Source organism: Cucurbita moschata, unplaced genomic scaffold, assembly GCF_002738365.1.
Source record: "Cucurbita moschata cultivar Rifu unplaced genomic scaffold, Cmos_1.0 Cmo_Scf00013, whole genome shotgun sequence".
Lineage (NCBI taxonomy): Eukaryota > Viridiplantae > Streptophyta > Magnoliopsida > Cucurbitales > Cucurbitaceae > Cucurbita > Cucurbita moschata.
The window spans coordinates 381913-407123 of record NW_019268529.1 but is presented as its reverse complement, the minus strand read 5'-3'; the positions used below and the strand labels follow the sequence as shown (position 1 = coordinate 407123).

At 34.9% G+C, this 25211-nt stretch overlaps 5 protein-coding genes, 1 long non-coding RNA gene and 1 pseudogene across 8 annotated transcripts; 3 read left to right on the top strand and 4 right to left on the bottom strand.

Moving 5' to 3' along the window:
• Nucleotides 1-50: 50 nt before the first annotated feature.
• Nucleotides 51-3107, bottom strand: LOC111451209 (probable protein S-acyltransferase 15). 3 transcript variants are annotated; one of them, XM_023091542.1, is made up of 12 exons: nt 2911-3107; nt 2698-2832; nt 2215-2281; nt 1916-2012; nt 1794-1844; nt 1359-1455; nt 1107-1190; nt 996-1042; nt 818-883; nt 629-688; nt 463-514; nt 51-369 (listed from the first exon to the last, which is right to left on the bottom strand). In XM_023091542.1, the coding sequence occupies exons 1-12, from the start codon at nt 3068-3070 to the stop codon at nt 281-283; spliced, it is 1005 nt and encodes a 334-aa protein (XP_022947310.1). In that variant the 5' UTR covers nt 3071-3107; the 3' UTR covers nt 51-280. The 3 variants fall into 3 exon arrangements, with proteins under 3 accessions (XP_022947310.1, XP_022947311.1, XP_022947312.1); XM_023091543.1 differs by having other exon boundaries at nt 996-1036; XM_023091544.1 differs by lacking the exon at nt 1794-1844.
• A 693-nt stretch (nt 3108-3800) lies between these two features.
• On the top strand, nt 3801-5974 carry LOC111451211 (annotated as a pseudogene).
• Nucleotides 5975-8325: 2351 nt separating this feature from the next.
• Nucleotides 8326-9511, bottom strand: LOC111451554 (dof zinc finger protein DOF3.6-like). The gene is made up of 3 exons (XM_023092031.1): nt 9503-9511; nt 9020-9323; nt 8326-8939 (listed from the first exon to the last, which is right to left on the bottom strand). Exons 1-3 carry the CDS (start codon nt 9509-9511, stop codon nt 8482-8484), a joined length of 771 nt encoding a protein of 256 aa, XP_022947799.1. The 3' UTR covers nt 8326-8481.
• A 1194-nt stretch (nt 9512-10705) lies between these two features.
• On the bottom strand, nt 10706-12130 carry LOC111451210 (dof zinc finger protein DOF3.6-like). Its single transcript, XM_023091545.1, has 3 exons — nt 11884-12130; nt 11400-11763; nt 10706-11319 (listed from the first exon to the last, which is right to left on the bottom strand). Exons 1-3 carry the CDS (start codon nt 11932-11934, stop codon nt 10862-10864), a joined length of 873 nt encoding a protein of 290 aa, XP_022947313.1. The 5' UTR covers nt 11935-12130; the 3' UTR covers nt 10706-10861.
• Nucleotides 12131-17614: 5484 nt separating this feature from the next.
• LOC111451693 lies at nt 17615-19938 on the bottom strand. The gene is made up of 2 exons (XM_023092205.1): nt 19610-19938; nt 17615-19086 (listed from the first exon to the last, which is right to left on the bottom strand). The coding sequence occupies exon 2, from the start codon at nt 18806-18808 to the stop codon at nt 17879-17881; it is 930 nt and encodes a 309-aa protein (XP_022947973.1). The 5' UTR covers nt 18809-19086; nt 19610-19938; the 3' UTR covers nt 17615-17878.
• A 1714-nt stretch (nt 19939-21652) lies between these two features.
• Nucleotides 21653-24251, top strand: LOC111451470. Its single transcript, XR_002711997.1, has 2 exons — nt 21653-21911; nt 24022-24251. It is a non-coding gene; the product is annotated as an uncharacterized LOC111451470 (long non-coding RNA).
• On the top strand, nt 21910-24170 carry LOC111451469. Its single transcript, XM_023091908.1, has one exon. The coding sequence runs from the start codon at nt 22323-22325 to the stop codon at nt 23829-23831; it is 1509 nt and encodes a 502-aa protein (XP_022947676.1). The 5' UTR covers nt 21910-22322; the 3' UTR covers nt 23832-24170.
• Nucleotides 24252-25211: the final 960 nt, after the last annotated feature.

Here is a 25211-nt window from a genome sequence, read left to right as displayed (position 1 = left end):
TACAAAGTTTGGAACTGATTAGAGTGGTTATGAGCAAGTACAGAGCAAAATATGATCAATATTTCCTTTCCTATACATATATTTTAAGAATATACAAGATTCGAGTCCATTAGAGCATAGTCATTAAAGGCACCTATAATATTTTTAGAGGTCAAAGGCTCACTCATCCACTCCACATTTGTTGTGTTAAAAAATATACAAGTTAAGAGCATGGATAATTACTGAAACCAGTAAAAACTCATTGCCGAAGAATGCCAAGGTCAATACTCAAACACTAGTCTCAACGTTTTGACGCCATAAACTCCTTCAAATTCTGTAAAACTCCTTTGTCATATGGGTTTTTGAACCTCACTTCACTGGACCTTTCGCCTGCAGACCACCGAGTTGCAACTAGTTGTATAAACATATATATATATTCCCATGATTAAAGTCGTAGAGAATATTTTTGCAAGGTATTCTTACCATGCGAAGACTGGATAAAAATTTGAAATTCCGGGTACCTCTTCCAGTGAATCTGAAATGGAGGTGATTCATGAGGTGAATTGAACGAATCACTAAAAGGAAAAATTTTAACAAAGCGAGACGAGATCGTAAAAATTTTAGTGCCCCGTAGCAGTTAGGAACTTACCCATTCATCTGTTCTGATATTGAAGCAGATACAATACATGTGCCACAGTAAGAACACCACCTAAGAATCGCAAAAGATCCATCACATTTCAAGTAAAACAAAATCTAGAGAGGTTTTGGATTCTTAATGTCCTGTGTCAACTGGAATTAAGCCTCCTGTATGAAATACAAATAAGCGAAAGAAATACACCTGCCATACTAATTGTAGAATGGAGAATAGCATGGTGCTGCTGGCCACTTTCCTTGAGAGACTAATCTGAACAGTTGGTTCAAGCGGTGTTAGCAGCAGTGGCACAGGTTCTAAACAATTCACATGCATGATAATACAAGTCACTACAGCGACCAAGGAAAAGAATGCAGAGACACACCTCTAGCCTAGTTCCATCGCCATCAGGAACCACAGACTGCGCTGCATCTGAAAAATCGGTTAAGTACTGTACAATGAAACTTAAGATGGGTTCAGCTAAAGATAGACTTACATTGAGATAAACACACCAAGTAAGTTGCTTCAGTCCAGAGAAATCCAATTAGTAGAACCATGAAGAGGAGATAATTTTTATGCCCTGCACTACAATCACAAGCAAGTTACGCCATTTCAGCCCAAGTGAAGATTCTAATTGACTTGAAATTACAAAATGAGACGATGCTAACCTAAGTAGATAAATTAAATAACAGTTTTTCCGATAAAAGATTTAACTAAATATTCATCATTGCCATCATGTACTATTTACCAATACAGTTTCCGAATGCAGGACAATGGTGGTCAAAGCCTTTAACATATGCTTTGCAGATCTGACAGCATCTCACCCTATCACCCAATTCAGTATCCTTGGAAGAAGAACATTAACCAAAAGTTATATCAGTCAATTACTGAAAGAAAAGAACAAGAACTTCCATGGTAACAGAAGTACCTACAACTTAAGCAATACCCATTATACTTAACATGGCCTTGATGCAGGAAACGTAGGATAATATTCAAGTTAAAGGTTAAGAACAGGATAAATTTCGCAAGTTCAAATCAGGAATCACTTAAAACAAATACAAAAACAGAAACAAGATGGGCAGGTAATATAAAATTTTGAATGATGGCAAAATATTTGTTATTTTCCTAAACATGAGAGAGAGAGAGAGAGAGAGAGAGAGAGAGAGGGAGGGAGAGAATCTACTGCTTCAGTTGAACGCCTGAGATAAGGACTACTCGTTAGAAACTCTGTTTCCTGCAGGAATAAGAGATAGATCGTTGATATTTCAAGACATTGTAACATAATAAGCTCAATTAAATTTCATCCTGATGGTAAGTGTCAATTTCTAAACTTGAACTTTGGGCAATTACATCCAAAGGGGATGGACTATATGATACCAAACCAGGATCACTGGATAACATCCTGCCATTATAAACCTGTCTGTTAGAATAAGAAATAGAACACCAGGCAAGATGAGGTAATAACATAAGATATTTCCCGTGAAAAGATGCCAATAAAACTAAGGGAACAGTGAAATATTTAAAAATCAACTACAAAACCTTGCCTCCGTTAGTCATGGAGAAAAGGAATTCTGAAGAATCAACAGAAAAGTTGGGAAACAGACCTGCAAAGGCCAAAAATGAGCAAGATTATCTGCCCATTAAACAGAAGATCCATCAAATGTGTAGCAACTGCAAAGCACACAAGATATTGTTATTTAGACTACGCAGAATAGATAGCTCTGTTATATTTCTTTTTTCGTGCAAATTCAAATACATTGGCGGGAGAGTAGAAGGAGGGTAGATTTTCTTGATGAACTGAGGAACTCTCATCCCTCAAATCCAATTGAAAGAAAACGCAATTAGGAAGGGGGGAACCCAACTAAATTCCCGCCAGTCTAATAGGAAAAAAAAAAAAAAAAAATTGAACACTAATTATCCGTTAGTCTTCGAATCTAAAGAGCAGCTTCTACTCCTAAAATGACATTTCAGCTCAAATTTACTAGTAAACTATCACGTTATTCCAAAGTTTTACGTCTTCCATCATTCAGATCAATCAAGTTCTGAAGTAGAAACATAAGAAGCAATTAGAATCTTGAGAAAAGAACCTCGTCGAACAATAGCTATGTAAACCACCCAAACAAAAAGTACACTGAAGAAAACGAACGCCGGAGCTGACGCTCGAACTCGAAGAAGCCGCCTGCACCATCCTACTGCCCCTACAACAGCTAGAAGTAATAGAGCTGCAACATCAAGACAACCTCAGTGAATGGCAACAATCAAATCAGCTTCAAGGAAGAACACAAGAAATAGAGAAATACCTGAAAGTAGAAGTTGAATGAACACGGGCAAATCGAAGAAGAACTGAGGAACTAGAAATTGACTGAATTGAGTTAGTAAAACAAGTATGAAAGAGACTACACAACGGCCGATCAGCCCCGGCCAATTCGCCGATTTCTTCCGATCAAGTAATTCAACCATTTGTTTTCAAAACAAAAATTCTTCGCACTTGATTGTGATTCGCTGAGAGAAGATGCCGATGCCGCCCGAAGAAGAAGGACAAATTGGGCTTTACATAGCATTTTGGCCCATTATTATCGGCCCATTAGCCCACTAAGCTTCAAGCAGGTAGACGCCCAAAAACATGGTACATTTACCGATCTGCACCCTACGCTATATTGAGAAAATAAATAAATAAATAACTCAAAAATGGGAATTTTGGATAATAATTAAACGTAACGTTTGCATAAATTGGAAGATAATATATTATTCTTAATTATATTATTTTTATATAATTAATTAGGGAACCAAATAGATTAAAATAAAATCACGAATGTGATGTGAGAAACTTAGATAGAAGGGTAAACTGGTAAAAAGAAAATTAGCCAAAAAAATCCACCAAAGCTTAAGTTAAAACATAGCATTGTTTAATTAATGAAATAAATAAAGTGTAAGTTATATTATTAAATCTATGGTTATAAATTTCAAAATAATGAAATAAATTAAAAATAATGCTTATAATATGAACTTTTATTTATTCTATAAAAGCAAGGAAAATTTTATTTTGATTTTTCATTAAAAAAAATTTAGTTTTAAATAAAGGGTACGGTTGGAATTAAGTTAATGTAAGAGGGATAAAGAAGACAATAAATTAATCTATAAATTCTCCGTTTAATATGGCAAATAAATTTTTTTTGTTTTATAACAATTTTCAATGTGGGATATGAATCAGGCGAATGATACTGTGACAGCTCTCGCGTCGTTGAAGGAAGCTCTGGATTCGACCAAGGAGTTGCTGAGACTTGGGAGCGAGGGGAGCAAGAATGTCTGGTGCGTTTACTCCATTCCATTGTTTGTGTGCTATCTGTGTAATTAGCGCGGTCTGTTCTGCCTTGTAATGTTGTGAATTGATGAATTTCGTTCCGATTCAGTGTTGAATCTTTAATTGTTTCGGATGTCTATTTGGCTAAGTGGAAAATGAAAAAAAAAATGATCGCAGATTATCGGCTATTGTGATTTTCAGAGCCTACTTTCACTTCCATTTGTATCGGCAACAAAACATTTTGCTTAGGCTATAAACAATGTTTCGATGGACATCTTCCGGTTCAACCACACTTTGCTGATGCCTTCAATTCGATTAGACGACGTTCGCATTGCAGCTGTTATCTCGTACTTGCACCTTGTATTAATTTACGTATGATGCTGATTACAATGTGATTCACGATTTCTCTAGATTTTACTCGTATGTACCCTCAACTTGGAATTTTGGTTTTGTGTGAGATGATATGAATTAGGTTCTGTCTAAATTTCTGCCTTTATTCTCAATTGATCATCATGATTTTGCTGAAGATTGGGAAAATGTATGTGAGACAAATCTCGGCAGCCGGTCAGATTATTTCTCCTTTTATCCTCTATATATTTTTTTTTGTTCTAATCTGTTTGTTGATTCGAACTTCAGGCCTTGGAGAAAGAGCAAAATTTGAATCAATTTCACAGGATGACAGCAAGACTAGAGAAAGCTCTGAATGAAATTTCACATGAAGATCTTGATATATCTGATGAAGTTTAGGAGCAGGTAAGGGATTTTATCATTGCGCTTTTTGTTTTTAATATCCTTGAAATGGTTTTCTAGCTGCTCTCGACTGTTGAAAGATTATAACTTAGAATCTTTATCGATTGAATTCTGTGCCATGGAAGTAGAAGCTAAGGAATTAGGGTATAGCTTCAGACTTTCTATCAAGAGACCTGATAGTTTAAAGTATTCTGAGGTTTGAATAAGCTATTAATGTTTTATACCCCTGTTTGCATATCTAAGTCTTCCTGAGTCCAGGTTGAGCTTGTTCACTCTCAATTCAAAAGAGCTAAAGGAAGGATTGATACACAAGATGCCCTGCTGTATGTTAACCTCCACTCTCTCTATAACAACAGCAAAGCGTCTGCTACTGATCCTTCTGTCTTGAAGGGATTGGCTGAGAAGTTGGAGCTAATGGATATAGCTGATCTTACTCAAGAGTCTTTCGCTTTACATGAAACGTGTGGCCTTTGCTGAAGCTGGTGCAATCCCTCCTCTTGTCGGCCTCCTTTCAACAACAGACCTCCTCACTCAAGAACAGGCTGTGACAATAATAAGAGAAGTATCATGACCTGTAGGGCAGCACCTGGCATAGTCCATGAGCTGAATTCGGGGAGTATGGAAGCACGTGAAAATGCTGCAGCCACTCTTTTCAGCCTTTCTGTTGTCGACGAATATAAAACAAGTGCTCTTTTCAACTTGTGTTTCTACCGAGGGGACAAGGTAAAGGCAGTCAGGAGTCCCAGATTGTTTCCACACTGATGCAGCTGTTGACAGAATCTAGAATAGAGATGATAGATGAGGCCCTGGAAATTTTAGCCATACTGGCCAGCAATTCTGAAGGACGTCCCCGTTTTAGTCGATTTCATTGCAACAGGATCCCCTAGGAACAGGGAGAATGCAGCTGCAGTTTTAGTGAATCTTTGTGCAGGAGACAAGCGACATCTCGTGGAAGCAAGGAAGCCCGGAGTGACTAGTTTGCTAATGATAGATTTGGCATAATATGTCACAGAGAGAGGTAAGCGGAAAGCAGCACATTTGCTCGACCAAATAAACAGGTTTACAGAGCAGTAGGAAGAGGCTAAATCACAATCTTTGTCTCGGTCTCAAACTCGGACACCCCAGTTGCTGCCACCACCTCCCACAATTGGCAACGTTGGAAGTTTTTTGAGGATTGGCAACGTTGGAAGTTTTTTGAGGATTGTTGGGATGGAGTCCCAAGTTAGCTCATTAAGAGGATGATCATGAGTTTATAACTAAGGAATACATATCCATTGGTACGAGACCTTTTTGGAAAACAAAAACCAAACCCACGAGAGCTTATAGTCAAAGTTGACAATATCATATCATTGTGAAGATTCGTGGTCCATAACATGGTATTAGAGTCATGCACTTAATTTAACCATACTAATCGAATCTTCAAGTGTCGAACAAAGAAGTTGCTAGTCTCAAAGGTGTAGTCAAAAGTGACTCAATCCGAACAAATAGTGTATTTTGTTTGAAGACTCTAGAGAAAAAAGTCAATCCTCAAGTAAGGGAAGGTTGTTTGAGGGCTTCATAAGCGTTAGAGGAGGCTCTATCGTGTTGAACATTGTTGAGAGAGAGTCTCACATTAGTTATTAAGGAGATGATCATAAGTTTATAAGTAAGGAATATAGCAATATGATACCACTTCTTTGGAGGTTCATGGGTGGTAACAAAGCTGACGGGGTTTTTTCTTTCTCTGTCATTATACACATGGAAGAAAAGGTAGTCTAGTTGTTGATGGGCAGTTTGAAAGTGGAGAAAAGCACATAAAATTCTGTGCCATAATTGGTGTTGATTGGGGGTGGTGGTGTGTGTAGTTTGAGTCTGCGTGCTATCCTTAGTTTTGGCTGTCACCCATTTCTATACACACTCTCTCTTCTCTTCTATACTCTGCCACCCTCCCTAGTCCCTTCTCTTTACTTTCTTTTACCTTCCCACTTTATTCCCTTCCTTTGTCTTCCCACCTTTTCTTCTTTTCTTTTCTGCTCTTTGGAACACCACTTCCAATTCCTACACACACATTAGAGTATATAATGGAATAACTAACCATTAATACATCGTCCTCATCAAACTTAGGGAGAGGCTGTCTTCTATGCTCAACGAAAATGAGAGACGAAATAAGGAGAGTTTTTTTCAGTTAGATTAAATGGGACTAGAGATAATATTATATTCCCGTCTCCAACCGGACCTCTCCCAAATCCTCATCCTACCTTACTTTTTATTTTTATATTTAAATATATAACAAAGCACAAAATTAACTTTGATATATATATATATATATATCCTTTCGGGCCTATTACTTCTTTCACTAGGTAAATAGAATAGTGTTGAACTCGGTCCCACTGCTTGCTTTTGGCCCCTCTCCTCCGTCTTCTCCTTTGTCTCACTGCTTGGCACCCCGTCCCTGAAACGCTATTCCCTGACCCTATGTTACCTTATCCATTCAAATCCTGAACCGGAACAAAACAGGAGAGGAGAGTGAATTCATTCAATCCAGTACCAGTAAACGAAGAGAAAGAAAGAGAAACTGATGAACCTGTCCCTTCTTCTATTACCTCCCCTGGTTGAACTGTAAACAAAGACTTCACCTTAAACCAAGACTATTCTTCTTTGACTCTATTACTTGAGCTACTTCACCGGAACTTTTTATATATATATATTATTTCTTTACTTAATATATAAATAATTTTTTTTTTTATGGGATGGTAATATTGAAATTTTATATTTTAGAAGCTATGGTGAATATTATATTATATTTTTATTTGTGAAATATTAATGGATTTATTATGATGTTTTATATTATTTAATATAAATTATTTTAAAAGATATAAATCGTTAATTATTTCAAATGAATATTATGTGGGTAGGTATGTGTATACACTTATGTGAACTTGATCTTCACATATTAATTTTAAGAATCTCCAGTCTAATCTCTATGAAAATAAATGAAATTTTTTGCAAAGATGAAGATTGAAATAGGTGACGAAAACAGAGACGAAGAAGGTTTACCCCGTAGACATCTCTACTTACGCATCAAAATAACCCAATGCAAAGATTCAAATCTCCGATTCATGATCGCATGGTCATGTTTGGTAACCAACTTAAAAGAGTTTATATTAGTAACTATTGTATTCAAAGAATAAAATGCTTACTAAATTCTCTTACTCTCAAGAACCATTGCCAGATTTTCATCTCTTAATGGTAAAGCTGTAAAATTGATGATGAAAAAGTGGGGTAAAAGGAGACTTATTTTCTTTACCCATCAATATTGTTATATGGGAACCACCGTTAAAGACTAAAAAAGCATTCACCACAACTTTCTCGCACTTCAATTTTTCTCACTCTCTCCGGCATTTAATTGTGTTAGTAAGGGACACATATTCTTAGTCAAAAGGGGATTGATTCTTAGTCAAAAGGGGATTGATTCCGTAAAAGATGAGATCGGTAAATAGAAATTAGCTGAAATTTTATTTTTGTAAGAGTTACTTCGACGGTATCTTTGAAGTTTTTGAAAGTTTAAGGATATTGATGAAACGAAACTCTACTATTTTCTATCGAAACCTTGACGGTAAAGATATTTTTAAACTTTTTTTTAAAACGTGAGGCATATCATAAAGACCCATGAACCTATTTTTTCATAACATATGATATAACAAAACAAATAATTTGATACCCAAAGAAAAAGGAGGGGGTTTTCTTAAAATAAGAACACGACAAACCAAATTTAGAACATCACGATATTGACTCTCTACATTTATTTTTGTTTTTTTTAAGGTTACATTAACATAAATTCTTACAAAAGATGGCTGCTTGAAGATGAACTGATAGCTGATAAATCCGTCCATGAATTTTGATGATCACATCCCCAAAAGTGGCTGTTTTGATCCGCTGGTCGTAGGAAGTTCGATAAAATTCCTTGTTCTTGTTCTTGTTCTTTGTTTTTCATCGGAATCCTAAAAAAGGGTGTCGAATTCTGAATTTGTTGGTGGCAACCGAAGTTGTCGACTTCGGTTTGAAGGTTTTGTGGGTAAGCAGCGGCGGGAGTTGGTGGTTCGAGTCCGGCAATGATGAACGGCAGTTGTTGCTGAGAACGCTGCCATTGCTCCGATTCCCTGCCGGAATTTGTGTTTCCGATGTGAATTCCGGCGAAGTTTAGGGCTGAGTTGTTTGCTCCAAAGCGAGAGAGAGATGGAATTGAAGGTAATTGAAAAGATTGTGATGGGAAATGGCTCTCAATTGTTCTTGAATTTCCTTAAATAAATAATTCAAAAACATTTTTTTAATTCAAAATTCAAAAAATTTAAATCAAAAGAGATGAATTTGACACTTACCCATTTCAATTTGAGTAGCAATTGGAGACTTAGATCGGTTAGATTTCTTCTTCTTCTTGTTCTTACGAAACCCTCCACCGACCGGCACATTTCTAAGAGCGCCGCCGCGCGTCCAGTACCGCCGGCAGGTTTTACAAAAGTGTCTCGGCTGAGTAAGGCTGTAATTATTGAAATAACAGAATTTGGTGTTTGTAGAATCACAACGTGGGCATTTTAGTGCCATCTCCGGCTGTGGTACCATCGCCAATCTCGCTCGGTACGCCATAGAACCCGGTCGGGCTCCGCTGCCACGAGCCGCGGTAGGCTGAGGTNATATATATATATATATATATCCTTTCGGGCCTATTACTTCTTTCACTAGGTAAATAGAATAGTGTTGAACTCGGTCCCACTGCTTGCTTTTGGCCCCTCTCCTCCGTCTTCTCCTTTGTCTCACTGCTTGGCACCCCGTCCCTGAAACGCTATTCCCTGACCCTATGTTACCTTATCCATTCAAATCCTGAACCGGAACAAAACAGGAGAGGAGAGTGAATTCATTCAATCCAGTACCAGTAAACGAAGAGAAAGAAAGAGAAACTGATGAACCTGTCCCTTCTTCTATTACCTCCCCTGGTTGAACTGTAAACAAAGACTTCACCTTAAACCAAGACTATTCTTCTTTGACTCTATTACTTGAGCTACTTCACCGGAACTTTTTATATATATATATTATTTCTTTACTTAATATATAAATAATTTTTTTTTTTATGGGATGGTAATATTGAAATTTTATATTTTAGAAGCTATGGTGAATATTATATTATATTTTTATTTGTGAAATATTAATGGATTTATTATGATGTTTTATATTATTTAATATAAATTATTTTAAAAGATATAAATCGTTAATTATTTCAAATGAATATTATGTGGGTAGGTATGTGTATACACTTATGTGAACTTGATCTTCACATATTAATTTTAAGAATCTCCAGTCTAATCTCTATGAAAATAAATGAAATTTTTTGCAAAGATGAAGATTGAAATAGGTGACGAAAACAGAGACGAAGAAGGTTTACCCCGTAGACATCTCTACTTACGCATCAAAATAACCCAATGCAAAGATTCAAATCTCCGATTCATGATCGCATGGTCATGTTTGGTAACCAACTTAAAAGAGTTTATATTAGTAACTATTGTATTCAAAGAATAAAATGCTTACTAAATTCTCTTACTCTCAAGAACCATTGCCAGATTTTCATCTCTTAATGGTAAAGCTGTAAAATTGATGATGAAAAAGTGGGGTAAAAGGAGACTTATTTTCTTTACCCATCAATATTGTTATATGGGAACCACCGTTAAAGACTAAAAAAGCATTCACCACAACTTTCTCGCACTTCAATTTTTCTCACTCTCTCCGGCATTTAATTGTGTTAGTAAGGGACACATATTCTTAGTCAAAAGGGGATTGATTCTTAGTCAAAAGGGGATTGATTCCGTAAAAGATGAGATCGGTAAATAGAAATTAGCTGAAATTTTATTTTTGTAAGAGTTACTTCGACGGTATCTTTGAAGTTTTTGAAAGTTTAAGGATATTGATGAAACGAAACTCTACTATTTTCTATCGAAACCTTGACGGTAAAGATATTTTTAAACTTTTTTTTAAAACGTGAGGCATATCATAAAGACCCATGAACCTATTTTTTCATAACATATGATATAACAAAACAAATAATTTGATACCCAAAGAAAAAGGAGGGGGTTTTCTTAAAATAAGAACACGACAAACCAAATTTAGAACATCACGATATTGACTCTCTACATTTATTTTTGTTTTTTTTAAGGTTACATTAACATAAATTCTTACAAAAGATGGCTGCTTGAAGATGAACTGATAGCTGATAAATCCGTCCATGAATTTTGATGATCACATCCCCAAAAGTGGCTGTTTTGATCCGCTGGTCGTAGGAAGTTCGATAAAATTCCTTGTTCTTGTTCTTGTTCTTTGTTTTTCATCGGAATCCTAAAAAAGGGTGTCGAATTCTGAATTTGTTGGTGGCAACCGAAGTTGTCGACTTCGGTTTGAAGGTTTTGTGGGTAAGCAGCGGCGGGAGTTGGTGGTTCGAGTCCGGCAATGATGAACGGCAGTTGTTGCTGAGAACGCTGCCATTGCTCCGATTCCCTGCCGGAATTTGTGTTTCCGATGTGAATTCCGGCGAAGTTTAGGGCTGAGTTGTTTGCTCCAAAGCGAGAGAGAGATGGAATTGAAGGTAATTGAAAAGATTGTGATGGGAAATGGCTCTCAATTGTTCTTGAATTTCCTTAAATAAATAATTCAAAAACATTTTTTTAATTCAAAATTCAAAAAATTTAAATCAAAAGAGATGAATTTGACACTTACCCATTTCAATTTGAGTAGCAATTGGAGACTTAGATCGGTTAGATTTCTTCTTCTTCTTGTTCTTACGAAACCCTCCACCGACCGGCACATTTCTAAGAGCGCCGCCGCGCGTCCAGTACCGCCGGCAGGTTTTACAAAAGTGTCTCGGCTGAGTAAGGCTGTAATTATTGAAATAACAGAATTTGGTGTTTGTAGAATCACAACGTGGGCATTTTAGTGCCATCTCCGGCTGTGGTACCATCGCCAATCTCGCTCGGTACGCCATAGAACCCGGTCGGGCTCCGCTGCCACGAGCCGCGGTAGGCTGAGGTGGTAGCATGAACGCCGGAAGTTGATGCTGATCATTTCCTTGTGGCTGATTTGACTGATTCATGAATAGAAATCCAAAACAAAACAAAACCCATTAAGCAAATTGATCACTAAACTCCAAATTGAACCCGAAAAACATACGAACACGAAAGATTTGAAAGAATTGAAAGGTTACCGGTGCCCAATTCGGCGGATCGACGAAGATTGGAAGAGAAGAATGAGCCATTTTCAATGAAAAAGAATGGATCTTTGAGAGCTAAAGGGAAGAGGAAAAAGGAAATTAAAGCCAAAGGCAAGAGGGGGAAGAGGGGAAACCCTTTAATCTCTCACAATTTTCTTTTGATATCTTTTTGTTTTTATTGTGAAGAAAAAAAATTAGGGTTTATGAGCAGAGGAAGTTTCGTGAAAGTGCAGTGAAAATACAGACCAGTAGTGATTTTCGAATGATTCGTGTAGAATTTAACTTAGATTACGTCACTGGTTGATAACAATCCCACATGAAGCATGATAGATTGAGCTAGCTCAACTTAATTCGAGACATGTATGAATAAAAAGATCCTTAAAAAAAGTTGTTTTTATCTATGACGATCTTGACGTAATTTAGATATATAATGATAGATGCTAAGTGGGGTTAGCTTGCAAAATCTAAACGGTAACATTTTATCCTACTTCCATAGGTAAACCCTAATTATTGATCCTAGATTGTAGAGTCACTTTTTTTTAATTATATAGGGCATGAGAAAATTTAGAGATATCGTGTTTTAATTAATGGATAAGCACGTAAATAAAAAAGTTATAGCTTTACTTTTTAACTAAAATTTATATATATATATATATATATATATATACCGTAACCGTTCAAGTCCACCGCTAGCAGATATTTTGTCCTCTTCAGGGTTTCCCTTTTAGATTTCCCTTAAGGTTTTTAAAACACATCAGCTAAGGAAATGTTTTTACACCCTTATAAAAGATGTTTTCTTCTCTTCTCCAACCGATGTGAGATCTCACAATCCACCATCTTCGAGACCCAGCGTACTCACTGACACTCGTTCCCTTCTCTCATCGATGTGGGATTATATATATAAATATATAAAAGAACCTTTAAGAATTGAAAAATAAAAATAAAAATAAATAAATAAATAAATGTGGGGCTTATTTGTCTTGTAGCTGTCTTTTAGACCCATTACAAAATGTCACTTTAAAATTGTGGATGGCAGATGCTTTGGTTCCTACCTCAATTAATTTCATCAAGAATAATTGCACCCAAGATTATCCATCTTTTTCAACTTTTTTTTTTATTTATTTTAATAATAATAAATAAATTTACTTATAGTGTATATATATATATATACACCATATCCAATTTGGGTAGGTAGTTGAGAGAAAAAAAAATTGCTTTTTATGGTCCAAACATTTTGAATGTGTTGGATACAATTTGTTCAATTATTTGTCTGTTTCTTAAGAAAGAAGGAAAAAAAAAAGCGTTTTTTCAACAAAACGAGAGAGAAGGAAAAAAAAACCCTAGTTTCGTAGGGAGCACGAGCATGTAGCTGCCTCTACAAAAGATCTCGGGATGGCATGATTCGGAGAATCGAGAAAAGAAAACGAGACAGAGTAGGTCCTTACCCATCAATCATTTATATGTAATTATTTCAACTCTATAATAAACAAAAAGCCTCTCACAATGATACGATGAAATATGTGTAGATTTATTATGTTTGTACGTTACTACATGTATTTTCACCTGACACGACTCTGTTGTGTGGACCGTAAAGGAAAAGGACAACTTTCCTCGCTCTTGCCATTACAATTACTAGCATCGCCAACATAATTTCACGGTAGGGATCGGGTTCACTTGCTTCATCTCATAATAATATAGTTATACGAAGGAAAGTAAGAGAGAGAAATAATAAGTTTTGGTTCATCACGTAATGCATGGGGTGGGGATGAGGTACCAAATAAAAAAAGAGTAGTGGCAGAGTGCGGTCCATCTTTCATGTTTTCTTTGACCATCCCACCAACACACTCAAATCTCGTTGGGGTCCGTATGATTTTAAAAGTTATCGTTTTTATTTGTATGATTGGAGTTTAGTTTCATTTTTTTAACGTCATAGTTAATCATATAAAAATTAACTAAAAGTTGCTTCGATCACGACATTAATCAGGGAAGAAGACCCAAATCATAGACGTTTTGACCACAAAATTGTTTTTCTAAGATAGTTGTGGCTATCCGAACCTTTGCAACCACTAACAAATTTCGTGAGGAGCACGGGAACCCAAAGTTCATGAATTTTCTAAAGAAGATTCGTGATGATTTTCATTGATGGAATTTCTTTTACCGGAATAGTTATAAAGAGTCTATTACATACATTGTAAATTTACGATGATACCCTTAATTGGACTAATTCTGCACTTTATGGGGTTAATGAACAAAATATTCAAAGACTATCTTGACTTGTTCGTGATGGTCCATTTTCGAGGACTCTTGTAAGGTAGGTTCTTGTATGATATCACAAGTCTAACGTAGCTACTTACAAATTTAGGAGTGCTCGTGACGTCGATTTTTGGGACAAATAACCATATTAAATGGGATTTAGAATATAATTATACGTAATTTTACTATAAATGAATAATTAAATAAAATATATTTGTAAGTAATTTTAATAAATCCAAAATCAAATGGTAACTGTGGTAAAAAAAAAGGGGGGTGAATTTAAAATTAGAAGAAAAAAATATGGGCCCGATGTTTCCTTCTGGCCCATTTGTCTCAACTCAGTCCATTTTGGGAGGTTGATCCAATTCTCTATTGGGCTTGAGCCCAAAAACTTCTCCAAAACATGGGCCGTTTTCGTGGACCGACAGGCAACAAGCGGAGCCCAGTTTTGTTCATGAAACCTTCGATTCATCGTACGATGGCTGCTTTAATAATTGTAAATCATGGCTGTGTTTCATTGTCATCATGTTGTGTTCCTATTTATCACATAATTAGATTCACACGTTTTTCCTTTTTCAAATTTATATTTTTTAAAAATAATGAGAAATATCCATATATTTTCACTCGCGGGAATTCCAAAAATTTAATCTATCAACATTTATATTTGTGTCCGAAAATAAGAGTGGTCATGGATGGAACTCGAACATTTTTTTTAGACCTAACCTAAAAAAAAAGTTTTTATTAAATAATAAACCGAACATTTTTTATTTTTAATAAAAAAAATAAACGTGTGAAACATTTATTTTATTTATTTTCAAATATTTAAGTAAGATTTACCCTTTAGTTTAAATATATGTTTTAAACGGTTGGAGAAAAAAAAAACTATAAAATTGAATAAAAATAAAAACATACGTAATTCTACATTAAGCAAAAATATATATTTTTTATAAAAAAAAAACTCGCGTTATTTAAACATAACTCAATCCAAATAAATTTATAATCCAACTAAAACTGTAAATGTTGGTTGGATCGATCGAATTTTTTGAACTATCTTATAAAAAGAATCTTTGTAGATAAGAAAGTATATGATACGTTTTTAAACTGTACATATCGAATATTTTTATAAGTTCAACGACCCATTAAATACAAGATTAAAAGTTAAACGAACGATTAACACGAAATACAAAAAACTGAATATGTAATTTATTATTATTATTATTATTAATTGTTAATGTGTTAGGAATAAGATAATGATAAATATTAAAATTAAAAAAAAAAATTAAAAAATTAAAAAATTAAAAAAAAAAGGGGAGGGGGGGTTAGGATTCGAAATTGATAAGGGGGATGGAATAATAATGGAAATGGGGTCAGCCCAATGAACCAATTAATTGACCCTTTACATTGGACCACCTTAAATTGGGCCCCACTTTTTGTTCCAACATGTAACCATGTTCTGTCTCGGTCTCCCCCTCTTTATTGTTACTATTATTATTTATTATTTTTTATTATTATTATTATTATTATTATTATTGGCCTTTTCAATCAAATAACCCACAGAGACAGCTAACTCAATGTCCTTCGTTTCAACGCTTCCACAATAACATTCTTTCTCTTATTTTAATTACTTTATTTTAAAAAATATATATATATATATATATTTCTTTTTTTGGGTCCAAATATTTTTTAAATTGCAACATTTATTGTCAAAAGGATTCTGTTGGTAAACAATCCCATTCTTTTTATTATTATTCTATTTTTCTTTAGTCTAATCACTCTATTCTTTTATTATTTTTGTTTCCACATTTTTTTTAATTTATTTATACATTAAATTAAATTTAAATTACTTCCATCCAAGTAAACTAAACTTTCTGATGACTAAGGTGAAATTTTAGCTTCTTACTCTCGATTAATTGAATCTCCCGCGTTTGGTATTATTTCGAGGTGTTTTGTATACGAGCATCTTCAAATAGGACTTATTGCTATTGATTCGATGATTTATGTTGGACGTGGTCAGCGAGAATTAATTAATGGAGACAGGTAGACCAGTAAAACTGTAATAGCCATGGATACGATTCTCAATCAATAAAGGTAAAATGTAATATAAAGGCAAGAACACTTGTTTAAGATTTGAACGGCTCTACCAGCGAGATTGATTATGTCTAACTTGAATGATTCTAAACATACATAAAATTGTAAAGAATCTTAGTTATTTGTCACTTCTTAAACTTTTTATTTTTAAATTTATAGATTAAATAGACACTGCCTCGTTTGTAATTCAATATAATATTATTTTATTTAAAAACGACGCTACATTATGTTGTTGTTAGGGAAAAAATCAATTATATTTCTAAAATTTTGGGTTTTATTAACATAAATATTTTTTATATTATATTTTTCTAAAATATATTTACCAATTTGCCCACATACAAATCAATATTTTTTTAGAACCTAATAAATAGTATAAATTAATAGATTTACAAATAATTATAGTTTAAATTGATATATATTAAGTTTAGGAGTAGAAATTGATTTTTCTCTTATTTTATTGTGACATTTTTCAAAAAATTTCAAATTGCAAAGTTATTTCTGGTAAAGAAAGATACATGTTTGTTTTTCTTTTTCTTTCCCTTTCAGTTAAAACCGTCTCTGTCCTTTTTTTAACTGTTTGTCATTCAATTTTGAATTTCATATACGCCAAAATGACTGATGTTTACATTAATTGTGAAGTTTTTGTTTACCACGTCAGCATTTAATGTTTTATATTATTTTCAAACAATTAATTTTTTTATATCTAGTAATCAAAACAATTGTTAAAATTCAATATAATTTATTAAAAGATTAGTGGAATTTCTTGCATAGATATTGATAAAGTGATGAAAAAACTAAAATGTGTTAAAATAGTAAAAATTGACGATAAAATTTAAAATACGATAATTATTTACTTTTTATTTATAAAAAACTATAATTATTTTCTCATCATTTTTCTATTAAGTATCGTATTTCTTTAAAAAAAAAAAATTATCAAATTTATTTGAAAACCACATTAATTTTATTTTTCAAAATTGCTTTTAAACAACAAAGGTAAAACGTAGTTAACAAATAAACAAAGATTAATAAGTACAAGCTTGCTTTTTAAAAACTAAAAATTAAATGATTATTAAATGAGTCTAAATTATTATCTATTTAAAAAAAAATTGTGTTAATTTATCCATTAGTTCAAGGATTGGAATTAAATTCAAAATTTATTATGTTAGAATTTAATTCTATGAAAATGAAAGTTCCAAGAATTTATTTATTTTTATTTTTTTAATTTTGAAAATGAAAGAAGATTCTGATTTCATGTGTGTCCAACGGTAATGAGAGAAATTAAAGAAATAGATTTTATTATTTCAGGAAAATAAGGGGTTTAAATTGTAATTTAACAATGAATGCAAGTGTTCTCTCACTACAAAAACTGGGGGGAATTTAAATCTAGGAAAGAACAAGAGTGTGAAATTACCAAAAAGGACAAGCCTTTCAAAATTACAATTAATTCACTAAAATTTCATCAATATTATCTTGGATGTTGAACAAGACAATGTAATAATAATTGGGTTTTGTCGATATTCGAAAGAGTGTCAGATTTCCAAAATTTCAACAATTAATTCACTAAATTTCAATCAAACCTGTGAATAACTTGAAGAACTTGAAGAACTGGAAGAACTTGAAAGGAACGATCAAATTCAATCATAAAGACCTATGTAATGAAAACATGATCAAATCTACGGCCTGAAGGAGGAGAAGAAGCTAAAGGAAGAACCTGTGAAGAACTTGAAGAATGAATCTGTGAAGAACTTGAAGAATACTGTGAGACATAATGATTTTGAAGCTCTTTCTCTTTTGTACAACAAACCTCATCATCTTCTTCGTCTTCAGCTGCAGCTATGGGGTTGGAAATGGGTTGAGTTTCAGGATTTTGAATCGACCCACCATTTTTACAAGCTTTTTTCTGAGATTCTTCCATCAATCTTCTGTACAGTTTCTCTTCTGCTTCCCTCAAGAATCTAAATTTTGGGGGAGGTGAAGATATGAGCCTGTTTAAATCGAAATCTGTTGATGATTCAAAGAGTGGGTTTATATTGAATCCATGGTGTTTGAAAGAACTCAAGGGAGAGGGTGGATTGAATGGAGGAGAAGGCAAAGGAGTGAGAAATGGAGTATCAAGAGCTAAGATAAGATCACTTAAGCTTCTTGTTCTTGATCCCTTTCTGCTTCGATCTTCTGATTCTAAATCTTCTTTGGTTTCCTCTTTAATGGTGAAGAGAAATCTTGGAGGGCCTGCAAGATTATGCAGCCTCATCAGCTCCAACTCCACTCCATCTTCTCCTCCAGATGATTTCAATAACAAATCCTTGCTAGAACCGATTTCAATGTCGGGTTCTTGGCTTCTAATTTCTGGATTTCTTAGGGAATTGTTGGCTTGAATTGAAGAAGAAGAAGAGGAACTCCTTCTCCAGCAAATAAGATGGAAGAACTCCTTAGCATAACTGGTGAATTCATCTTCAACCTCTGAATTAAAGCTTCTCTTCTTCCACCATAACAGATAGTAAAGCTCGGCAACAAGAGCAAACAGAAGGCACCCGAAAACCAAACTCAATCCGATTCCTAATCCACTGAAAGAAATCATATCCCCTAAATTGGGAAGAATCTCATATCGCCGCCATTAACAATCAAAACCTCAAATCCAATCTCTCAAAAGGGAAATGGAACTCCACAATCTAAAGCCTCATAAGAACAGGACAAGAAATCGACGAAATCCCTAAATTCAGCGCAATAATAACCAAAGAGCCTCAAGAACAGTGGAACAGAACAGAACAGAACAAAAGAACGCTTCAGTGTGATGGAAGGAGGAGTAGATTCAGATTGTTGCCTGAAACATACGCAATCGCAATTCCAGAAATGTTCCTGAGAGAGAATAACGCGTGATGAAAAGAACTCCCAAACTTTCCAAAAGAGAAATGGAACTCCACAATCTAAAATCTCATAAAAACAGGACAAGAAATCGACGAAACCCTCAAATTCAGCACAATAATCACCAAATAGTCTCAAAAACAGTGAACAGAACAAAAGAACACTTCAGAACGTGTAATGAAAGGAGGAGTAAATTCAGATTATAGCCCGAAACATACGCAATAGCAATTCCAGAAATGTTCTTGAGAGAGAATAACGCGTAATGAAAAGAAACTCCCAAGCTTTCCAAAACTGAAATGGAACTCCACAATCTAAAACCTCATAAAAACAGGACAAGAAATCGACGAAACCCTCAAATTCAGCGCAATAATAACCAAACAGCCTCAAGAACAGTGAACAGAACAGTACAGAACAAAACAACGCTTCAGAATCAGTAAGATTATTGCCTGAAACATACGCAAAAGCAATTCCAGAAATGTTCTTGAGAGAGAATCAGGCGTAATGAAGAGGAAGTTACCTTTAAAAAGCGGAACGAATGAAGGAGCAGGCACGATCAACAGATGCGAACAAAAATCCGATTCATATTAATTTCAGAAAGAAATCATCCAAAAGATGAAGAAGAAACGAAGCCCACAGGGATTAAACTAAGAGAATTAGGGGAATTTTGGAAGAGAGTGGAATGAAAGAGTAGTATGTGGGGGTTGCTTGGATGGCAGCTCACATGGGTGGGTTAGCCAAATGCGTGTAAAACCAATTTTTATACTATTTTCTTTTTTTTCCCCATTGATTGCCTTTGAATGCAACACAGGAGAATCCTCCTCCCTCCTCCTTTTCACCTTCCATAAATAATTTTTAACATTTATTTTATTTACAATTATTATATAACTCATGTATAAAATTAAACATTAAATTAATTTGAAATTATAATTACTCACGTGTTATTTTATTTATTTTTATTTTTACACGAGATAAGATAATTAAAAGTAGACTAAATTATAGGTACTGAATTAATGTAATTCATTTGACGTTTCATAAATATTTTAAATGACACAAAAAATCAACTTGAAATAAATTTTGAAACAACCTTTTGGTTACTCAATTAATGACGATTTGAATTTTTGCTTTTGTGACTGAGAATCTACATTTTTTTTCAATAGAACTAATTGTTCTACACTTCTTACTTGGTGTAGCATGTTACATGGGTCGAGAGTGGGAACTTAGTTTCCGTCTGGGTATGTGTCCTTGGATTGCTGTTGTATATTCAGCTAACGGTCGGACGATAGTAAAAAGTCATAGCAAACCCCGTAGCTACCGAATTCAATTCTTTTCTTCTTGGTTTTGTAGAAAAACCTTTCCTTTAGTTATAGTGATTCGAGAATGAATCTTTAGGCTTGACTTTCACCCCCTTGAGTAAAAACTTTTCCGGTTGACCGAAGATCCCAAATTGCAAATAGGTCTTAGATGGAAAGGGTCTTGCTAACATTTTTAACCGTTTTTATACTAAAAATATAATTTTATTTTATTGAAACTAAAAAAAGGTGGGAGTATTTTTAAAACCATATATATATATATATATATATGTATCCCTACCCAAGATTATATACTGTGAGCCGGTGTTGTTACTCTCTTGCTTGCTTATATAACGTCTCTTTTAACAATCTCTCTCTACTCTCGTTTTCTAAAATCTTCTTCTTAAACCGAGGTCAGAGACTCGAGCATACGTCGCGTCGCTTAGCCGTAGGCGATGTAAGAACAAATTGACTTAGCTCACTTGTCGTTGGAAAGTGAGTGCCGCACAATCGCAAGTCCGTTGCCATCAAGAGCGCGATTGTGATATATATATATATATATATATATATATATATATAGTTGAGCATAAATAATAGTTATATACAAAAAAAAAAAAAAATCGTTTAATATTTTTTTTATAAAAAAAACTCGATTTCATTAAATAACCTTTGATAATTTGAAACTAGGGCAAGGACGGAGCTTTTCTCATCCTCTTCCCGGTTTAGCTTACAAACATTTTTTTTCACTCCCTCGTGTGTTTCTATCCTGCGAGGAGTGAGTCTCTGTATGGCTAAATTCGGCGTCAAATGGAAGTTTTTGTACTAATTTAAATTTTGAATCTCTTGTTGTTCACAAATTTTAATGTCGATAATAACAAGTTAAATCTAGTTCGAAAGCTCGTGTCGTATTTGACTTTTTTTTGTTTAATTTGAACGAATTAACCAACAAAAAGTTTCCCATGATTGCATAATTTCATATGTTGATTATTATTAGCATATTTTATAATTTTATAATAATTCGATTTTTCCTTTTTGGAAAATATAAAAATATATTGTAAATATAAGATGGACCAGGACATAATGGGCCGAATACTGGGATGGGCCTTGGATTACGCGAGTCTTAGCCCAATAATATGGACTGATTATATTGGGCCCAATACTCTAAATGAGCCCATGGCCCATATGTTACATCACATTCACAGCTTTGGCTAATAAATGGAAAAGGGTAGAAAAGGGAAAAATGAAAATAAGCGCCGTCACCGCTAGTAAGCGCCGTCGTTGTTCTTTAACCTACTTCATAATAACTCCGTCGAAGTTAAGCGGTCTGATTAACGGACACCGTTATCGTTGTTGTTCTCCTCAAACTCTTCGTCACTTCTCTCTTTCTGGACTCCGGAGGGCTTTGGATTTGGAGGGGGAGATGAGCGTTGTTCTTGCGGTCTGTAAAAGGGCTCTGTAATTCTCCGCAATTGGATATCCATCGCGAAATTCGAATCTCTTTTGATTGCCCTAATTTCTCTAATACTAATTGTAAGTTGTTTCGTTTCTTTGTTCTATATTTCTCGGAATTATTGGCGTACACAAATCTTGGGTAGGTTCGCTTTCTTTTTGTTTTTGGAACTCTGCTGTATGCGAATTTATTGTTTATATCCATCTAGGGTTTTGTTTTCTTCTTGATTATTGTGTTATTTTGGGATTTTTTTTTTTCCCAATCGTTTTCGTGGGTTTTGTTTGGGAGTTTCAATTTTGATTGTTGAAGTAGACGATGATTTTGAATGTTGAGGTGAAATTTGGTGGTGAAAATTGTTGATTGTTGTTGAGTATGGGGTTTGATTTTATCTGGGAAGCTGGATTTGTCTGGATGTGTTAGGAGGTGGTAGTTTCTTCCTATTGGAACTGTGAGTAAATAAGGACTGATTCTGAGTTGAGCGCTGAAAGGACATGGGAGAGGATTTGTTAACGAGTTTGTCTATGGAAAATCATCACCCATCTACACTATTGTCAATGGATTCAAGTTCTATGTCTCATGAAGAACTTGAGCGAGAGTTGAATCGACCTGTTGTTCTTTCCCGACCGCCCGATATCAATCTTCCGCTTTCAGCCGAGCGCAGTCCTCCTCCACAGCCCTGGAATTCAGACCCTTTTGACATGTTGGATGTTAGTCTGGGGACCCAAATTAATGAAACTGATGCTCTTCTTAATCTGCCAAAGACTGGACGTAAGTTCTCAAAGAGACTAGACAGTGTGTGGGGTGCCTGGTTTTTCTTTACTTATTATTTTAAGCCAGTGTTGAATGAGAAATCGAAGTGCAAAATCGTTCGGGACAGTAATGGGGTTTCTGGGTTTGACAAGTCTGATCTAGACCTTGAGTGGTTCATGGTTCAACATGATATGGAGAATATATATATGTGGGTTTTTAAGGAAAGGCCAGAGAATGCACTTGGTAAAATGCAGCTCAGGAGTTATATGAATGGACACTCTCGACAAGGTGAACGCACTTTCCCTTATAGCGTTGACAGGGGGTTTGTTCGGTCTCACAAGATGCAGCGAAAGCATTACAGGGGCTTGTCGAATCCTCAATGTGTGCATGGCATTGATTTACTTCCGTCGCCTAATCTCAAAGGTCTTGACGAGGAGGAGCAGAAAAGATGGATAGAACTTACAGGGAGGGATCTTAACTTCTCTATCCCACCAGAAGCAAGTGAGTTTTGTTCGTGGAGGAACCTTCCCAGCACAGAATTTGAGCTGGAAAGACCCCTTCCTCCCTTGAAGACCAACTCGCATCCTCCTCCGAGAAAATTGTTAAATGGGGCTAGTCTTAACCTGTCAACCCGACCAACGAACCATGTAAATGGCGGAGGGATGGATCTGTCACCAAAAGGCAACAAGCGGAAGAAGGATTTGTTTCTTCATGGGAATGATGAAGACTGTTGTTTGCTCATTAGCCAACATAATGAGAGAGTTCAGGATATAGAAATCCATCCAGTTGAACCTCCATGGTTAAATGATTTCAGTGGGGCAATGAGGAACGTTTACGGTCCTGTTACAGCTGCAAAAACGATCTACGAGGACGAGCAAGGATACTTAATAATCGTCAGCTTGCCTTTAGCTGATCTAAAACGAGTTAAAGTGACTTGGTGGAACAACCTCACTCATGGGGTTGTAAAGATAACATCAGTGAGCACAGGATGCATGCCCTTTGTGAAAAGAAACGACAGAACATTCAAGCTCACCGATCCATCACCTGAGCACTGCCCTCCGGGAGAGTTCATAAGAGAAATTCCATTACCAACCAGGATCCCGGACGATGCAAAGCTAGAAGCTTATGGAGATGAGACAGGTACTGGTCTAGAGATAATGGTGCCCAAACATCGCGTTGGTCCAGAAGAACATGAAGTTCGTGTCTGCCTTCGCCCTCATCTCGGAGCAAACGAGCTGGTGTTATCTTGAAGGAGGCACCGATCGGAGGGATATAAAGGGTGTTTTTCGGTGTGATTTTGCAAGGGCGTAGCAAAAGAACTGCTGGTGTTTATGAAATTAAAAGGGGAAATATGTTTTTAATCTATTTTTTTCCTTTGATCTTAAATACCATCTTCTACTGCCCAAGTTTATCTGATTGGAACATTATGGTTTCTTTCAGAATGGCGGCGGGCACACAGTTGTTGCTGAGAAATGTTTGTGCTGTTCATCATGAATAGATAACACCTTACACCAAGCTTAGCTTAACTGCCAGATTTAATCTTATTTATACAATAAGATTGTAAATGCATTGATTTGGATTAACTGCTACTTGATAATCATGTTTCCCTTTCTTTTTGAACCAATAATACATATTAGCTTCATCTCCTGAAACTAGCTTTGTTTTGGTTCTATGTGTTCTTAGCTTCCCTTGCTTCCTTGATTGATGATTCAGCTCTGATTCTCGCATTGCCCTGTTCTTTGTGAAAGGGCGATCAGAACATGTTATGCTATTTATAGAACAGATTATTGATGTTCGTTAATGAAAAGTTGAGGAGATTGAAGAAGATGAGTCTGTAAATTCGGTTCTGTTCCTTGCCTCCTCCTCCGCTCCAACAACCCTACATTAACCTCCTCGGCTCCGACGTTCGCATTCCCGGCAGAGACTAATCGTAAAATCTGCACCATCTTCATCAAACGCCTGGGAATGTTAGAGAGAGCATTTTTTAGGTTCAATGTTTTGAAGGTTTTTACTCTTTCTAATAAGTTTGAAATACGTATGAAATTTAAAAAATCCAAATGATAAAATTTTAAAACGAAGTTGTCAATTAGCAGTATTTCAAATTCTTCTCATAACTAGAGATGTTCACGTGTTGGCCGAGTCCTTCTTCTTCGGTCCTGTTTTTATTCTTCATCCCTTGGTCCTTCAAATTTCAGGGGTTTATTCCTCTCCTTTTTTATTCTTCATCCCTACACAATTTTAGGACTAAAAAAATATGCTGATTGAGTCGGGTTGGATATACTATATTTAATTTATAATGTAACCATAATTTCCATTATTTTTTTAATGAGAAATGCAAAAAAAAAAGAAAAAAAAGAATATATATATTTGCCAACTTAATTTCTAAAAAAATTAAAATTTAATATTATAACAATTTAACTTAAATATTAAAATCATTATCCAAAAAAAACTTTTAATGTTTTAATATATAAGTATAATATTTATGAGGATGGATTGTTTTGTCTCATAATTTTATTCGAGTTATTAACCAAAATAAATTATAATATATTGAAATATTGAAATAAAAGTATTTTGAGTTATTAGCCAAAATAAATAAATTATAATATATTGAAATAAAAGTGTTTTGAGTT